At 45.1% G+C, this 6,000-nt stretch overlaps 2 protein-coding genes across 4 annotated transcripts in view; one reads left to right on the top strand and one right to left on the bottom strand.

Moving 5' to 3' along the window:
• The window catches only part of LOC142180261 (ABC transporter C family member 13-like), a 48,331-nt gene extending 42,723 nt beyond the window's left edge, over nt 1–5,608 (bottom strand). The window contains exon 1 of one of the 3 annotated variants that reach the window (XM_075251474.1): nt 5,310–5,608. The gene's annotated coding sequence lies outside the window, so the exon portion shown is untranslated. The remainder of the gene's footprint in view (nt 1–5,309) is intronic. The other 2 variants (XM_075251473.1, XM_075251472.1) reach the window with 2 other exon arrangements.
• LOC142179814 (uncharacterized) lies at nt 1,237–1,989 on the top strand. The gene has a single exon (XM_075250694.1). It carries the CDS (start codon nt 1,237–1,239, stop codon nt 1,987–1,989), a length of 753 nt encoding a protein of 250 aa, XP_075106795.1.
• Nucleotides 5,609–6,000: the final 392 nt, after the last annotated feature.

Below are 6,000 nucleotides of genomic sequence, written 5' to 3' on the forward strand. Positions count from 1 at the left end.
GTCTTCACTGTTGTGGAAGATGGCTACTTGAGCTACAGGGTTTGGTTGAGCCCTGAATTTCGCCCTGTCTTTATGCCTGCGATTTTGGCGGAAGAAAAGGAAAGGTCAAATAGAAGGGAGGGAAGGGGAAACCAGTTTCTGAGAGGAGGGGAGGGCTCACCGGACCAGTGGACTAAGCTGGAATCAGACGGTAGATCGAGAAGTGACGGGAGGTTTGAACTTGGGAGAAGAAGACAAAATCCTAACAGGAGGACAAAACGTGAATGGGTTAGTGATGCGGGCTGGAAAGGTAGAATGAGTCGGTCCTCTTTTAACTATCATAGGGTCGGGCAAGATTTCAGCGAGCATATGTCTGGGCCTCTACACATGGGCCCAGCAACCTTTCCCAATTCTATTAGAATCGATCCAAAGAGGCCCAAATTATATCAAGCGGCGTCCGATAAGGCTCCTAATCATATGGGAGCAGTCACTCCTCCTCCTTCTGCCAATGATGCCTCAAACAGTGCTGTACCAAACACTAGGGGCTTGTGCTCCTCTTCAGCCATTGTTCCAGGGGCAGCACCGGCAAAAGCTGGCGGTGTTATTCCACGGCCCCCCGCCTGTGATGGACCCAGCTCCATCGCCCCTTCATCTCCCACTGTGCTTAGATGTGCTGAGGCTACAATACAATCTCCTCCAAGAGAGGCATTATTTCCCGAGGTTGGTGCCTCTCAACGAAACGACGTGATCCACCCGGCACCCAGAGTTCCTACTACTAGCAATGCTATGGTCTTGCATTCCTCCGGTAGGGGTAAGGAAAAGGTAATTACAGAAGACGCATGTACATTTTCGTCACGGATCGGAGAAGTGGACATGTCCTTATGGATGGAGGATAAACTATTAAACTTTGGGAAGTTCTTAGGTGTTTCTTTTGAAGGGAAGGAAGATAGGGTGCTGGAACTGTTGAGGGAGATTGAGCAACAACCCTGTTACAAAGGCGCGAGGAGGGAGTTGGGTAAATGTGTTAATCAAAATAAAACAGGTGATGTAGTGGTGTATCAGAGAAGGGGTCGAGTGGGTGACACGGAGAAAGGGACCTCGTCTAGGGGGGTGGGGAAATGGGGGCTATTGTTGCTTATGGAAGTTAAGATCCTTTCATGGAATGTCAGGGGGATGAATGACCCGAACAAAAGGGCCATCATCAAAGTGGGAGTTAGGGAGTGGGGTGCTAACCTAGTTTGTTTTTAGGAGACCAAAATGGAAGTTTTGTCGGATGCGATCGTGAGAAGTCTCTGGGGAGGTAGTTGGGTGAAATATGACTGGGTCCCTGCAGCGGGAAGTGCCGGGGGTATTCTACTTATGTGGGATGATAGAATTTTGGAGGTAAAGGAGATTAGGAAGGGAGCTTTCTCTTTGGCAGCTCTCGTCAAAGATAGAGTGAGTGGAATGGAGTGGGGATTTGGGGGAGTGTATGAGCCGGTAGGGGAAGGGTCCAAAGTGTCTTTCTGGGAGGAACTTGCTAATATTATGGGGGAATGGGACATTCCATGGGTTATAGGTGGAGACTTTAACACAATTAGATTCCCGGAGGAGAGATTAGGGTGCAATGTGATTTCGAGGGCCATGGAGGAGTTTTCTGACTTCATCAATGATCACTTTCTCATTGATCTTCCTCTGTCAGGGGAAAGGTTTACTTGGGCCAGGGCGGAGGATTCAAACTCAAGGTCCAGACTCGATAGATTTCTGATATCGTCCTCTTGGGATGAGCTGGTGCCGAATGTGTTGCAGATCCCTTTACCTAGGCTGACTTCGGATCACTTGCCTATCTTGCTAGATGGATGCAGAGGGAGGGGGGTCCGTGCTCCCTTCCGGTTCGAGAACATGTGGTTGAAAGTGCCAGGATTTTGTGACAAAGTGAAAGAATGGTGGACCAACTACGGGGTATCAGGGTCACCCTCATTCCGTCTGTCGAAGAAACTCAAATTGCTCAAGGGAGATATTATTAGGTAGAACAAGGAGGTCTTCGGGAGGGTGGAGGTCAAAATGAGGGAGCTTATGCATGAATTGGGGGAATTAGAGAGAGGGGAAGGGGCGAGGAAGCTAGATGAAACTGAGAAAGTGAGATTGGGGGAGGTTAAAAGTGAAATAGTCGAGCTAGCAATAGCTCAGGAGACTAGTTGGCGACAAAAATCAAGGGCGCTCTGGTTAAAGGAGGGGGATTCGAATACTAAATTTTTCCACAGGGTTGCGATTGCAAATCGAAGGAGAAACTTCATAGAGTCCTTAGTTGTAGATGGGGTAAGGATCGAGGGAGAGGAAGAGGTAAAAGGGGCGATAGTGGGGTTTTATGAGAACTTATACGAAGAGAAAATTAGCTGGAGGCCTACTTTGGGGGGAATAGAGTTCAACCACATAGGGGAGGGAGACAATGAGTGGCTAGAAAGAGCTTTCGAGGAGGAGGAGGTGCACGATGCTGTATCGAGTTGTGCTGGTGATAAGGCCCCTGGGCCTGATGGTTTCTCCTTGGCTTTCTTCCAGCTCTGTTGGGACACTGTTAAGGGGGAGTTGATGGAAACCATCGAATACTTCCACGTGAATGGTGCTTTCGAGAGAAGCATCAATGCTTCTTTTATTACCATTGTGCCTAAGAAAGAAAGCGCATCTTGTATTAGAGACTATAGGCCTATCAGTCTAGTGGGGAGCATTTACAAGATTATTTCTAAAGTGCTTTCCAACAGACTAAAGAAGGTTCTTGACGTGTTCGTTTCGTCCTCCCAGAATGCGTTTGTGGAAGGTAGGCAGATCCTGGATGCTGCTCTTGTGGCAAATGAACTTGTAGACTCCAGAAGGAAAAATAGAGAATCCGGATTACTGTGCAAGTTGGACCTTGAGAAGGCTTTCGATCATGTCAATTGGGAGTTCCTGGACTTCATTATGAAACGGATGGGGTTTGGGGAAAGATGGAGGGGATGGATCAAGTTTTGCATTTCAACAGTCAGATTCTCTGTCCTGGTTAATGGTAGCCCGTGTGGTTTCTTTGGCAGCTCCAGGGGGCTCAAGCAAGGTGACCCCCTATCCCCCATGCTATTCATTTTAGTGATGGATGCTCTGAGTAAAATGATGGATCGTGCGGCGAGTGGAGGCTTCTTGAGAGGTTTCTCAGCTCCGATCGGGGTGCTCAGTGCCCGAAGGGTCTCTCATTTGCTTTTTGCGGATGACACCCTAGTTTTCTGTGATGCCGATATGGATCAGTTGACCTGCCTGAAGCAGGTACTGCAGTGGTTTCAGATAATATCAGGACTCAAAATCAACCTCGGCAAGTGTGAGATTTTCCCGGTGGGTGAGGTTGCTAACATTGATGCTTTGTCGCATGTTCTCGGATGCAAGATGGGCTATCTCCCCACTACTTACCTGGGTCTACCGTTGGGTGCTTTGAAAAAGGATACTACTGTTTGGAATCCAGTCATTGAAAGGGTTGAAAAACGATTAGCAGGCTGGCAGAAACGGTATTTGTCAAAAGGCGGTAAGGAAGTGCTTATTAAAAGCTCTTTGTCAAGTATCCCTACCTATTACTTATCCCTGTTGCAAGCACCTGTGAGCATCACAGAAAAACTGGAGCGACTTCAAAGGAATTTTCTCTGGTATGCGGCAGATGGAACTAGAAAGTTTCATCTAGTGAATTGGCAGATAGTCACTTCCCCAAAGAAGTGGGGTGGACTTGGAGTAAAAGATCTCAGGGTATTCAACAGAGCTTTGCTGGGGAAGTGGCTGTGGAGATTCGGGGTAGAAGAGCATGCTCTATGGAGGGAGGTCATAGCAGAAAAGTATAATTCCACGGGAGGGGGTTGGAGGACCAAGGCAATCACAACACCGTTCGGGTGTGGCATGTGGAGGAACATCATGAAGAACTGGGAAGCTTTCTATGGCAGCATCACTTACAAGGTGGGAGATGGAAGGAGAATCAGCTTTTGGAATCACAAGTGGTGTGGAGAGGCTACTCTGAGGGTCTCTTTCCCACACGTCTACAGAGCTTCAAACGAGAAGGAATTGATGGTCCAACAAATACGCAAGGAGCATGAAGGGGAGATAGTATGGGACCTCTCTTTTAGAAGGAACATGCAAGATTGGGAGATTACGGAGCTCCAAATTTTATTGGCACTGCTATACGGGCAAGATATGCCCCATCCATCTTATGACTCTTGGAGATGGGGGTTGCGTGATGATGGCTTGTTCACCGTAAAGTCCTTCTACCAGAGTATGTTGGTGAGACAGGAGGCTACTTTCCCATACTCATCTATCTGGATTCCTAAGGCGCCCACGAAAGTGTGTTTCTTCGCGTGGCTAGCAGCGAAGGGAGTGATCTTGACATCTGAAAATCTGCGAAAGAGAGGAATTACACATGTTAGTTGGTGCTACATGTGTAAAAGCTCAGGGGAAGAAGTTGATCATCTTATGCTGCATTGCCCTGTATCCTGGGGTCTATGGAGGGCAATCCTGAATCTCTTTGGTGTTCAATGGGTGATGCCAAACACTGTAAAGGAAATGCTATATAGCTGGGCCGGTTTCCGTAGAAGAAGCAAGCAAAAGGCGTGGAAGTTCGCCCCGTTAGCTCTCATGTGGTTAGTCTGGGGAGAGAGAAATAAGAGAGTTTTTGAGGGGATTGAGTCTTCGTTTTCACATCTTAAGAATAGTCTTTTATCTCTGATCGCTTTTTGGTGCACACATGTAGCCCCTACTTGTGTAGAAGATTGGGCGTCATTTGTAGGGAATCATGTTCTGATGTAAATTCTCTACTTTTTGTATACTTCTTGTATGCGGGAGTTTTTTTCTCCCTTTTGATTAATACAATTTACCTTATCAAAAAAAATAAAAGACATGAACACTTCCGGAGCCATGTTTTCATCTCTATATATCCTTCTTATGTGCCAAAATCCTATGTGATTTCCTCCATTAGAAACTTGTTGAGAACTACAATTGCCAAGCCACATTCTTTCAAAAGTTTTATACTTCCTATAGAGTCAAGCATGCCCCTGTCTCTGTCTTTAAGGCTATAGTAAACAGAGTCCAAAATAATCGAGGAGGTATCTCACGAGTTGGAAGCAAAGTGGGTGAATATCTATCTACTCTACTTAGAATCTTGAGTTCTTGAAAACAAAATCTGTCATAAAATTTCAAGAAAAGAGCAGTTTTCTAATGCATAAACTGGACTATAAATAAAAGATAGAAGAAAGAAAGATGCTTGGCAAGGAGAAATGATCAAAAAAGTAAATTATAGTGAAATCAGAAGAAACTTGTGTTATGGACGAGGAAAAAGAAAAAAGGAAACATACATATGGAGAGTCAGAGCAGACGCGCTTCATCAACTCCATATAGAAACCTTTGCTTTCAAATTGAGGAGAGGAATTGGAAAGCAAATGGAGTAGTGCATGGATGGCAACATATACACAAGGGAGTTGGCGAACTTTACTGGGTATTATGTTATGCGGGTCGGGTTTATGGATCATTTTGCCCCATTCATTTGCAACTTTGCTCGTTGCTTTCCACATGCCCCTGCGTCTGCATGTGTGCTTTCTTCTCTTTCTACTTTTACTACTTTTTTTCCGCCTCATTTTCCTTTTAACTGGCTGCTGCTTTTTTTTTAAAGCTTTATGGGTATGGGCTTTAAAGCTGAAGAGGCTTTAAATCCAATAGACTTTACTTTACTAATTATTATTACTACTATAACGGAAAAAGTTCTAAAAAAGTCTGAAAAGCCACATCTTCCCCACTCGACTATTGCTTCTTACAATTGAAATGACTAAAGTTTTAGTTACACAATTTTCCTCTTTTCTCTACTCTCCTCTTTCCTTATTCTCTGATCCCTTAATTGAGTGCCAAAATAGTTGGGTTACTCTTAGATACAAGTATTAAAAGTGTTTTTTAAGACTTTTAATTTAATATGGAACGTATCTTAATCTGCCGCCTCTCTACACTTTTTTGTACCTCTATATTCTGTTTTTTTTTAAGATCATATTCTTAGAT

This window comes from Nicotiana tabacum, chromosome 4 (genome assembly GCF_000715075.1).
Source record: "Nicotiana tabacum cultivar K326 chromosome 4, ASM71507v2, whole genome shotgun sequence".
Lineage (NCBI taxonomy): Eukaryota > Viridiplantae > Streptophyta > Magnoliopsida > Solanales > Solanaceae > Nicotiana > Nicotiana tabacum.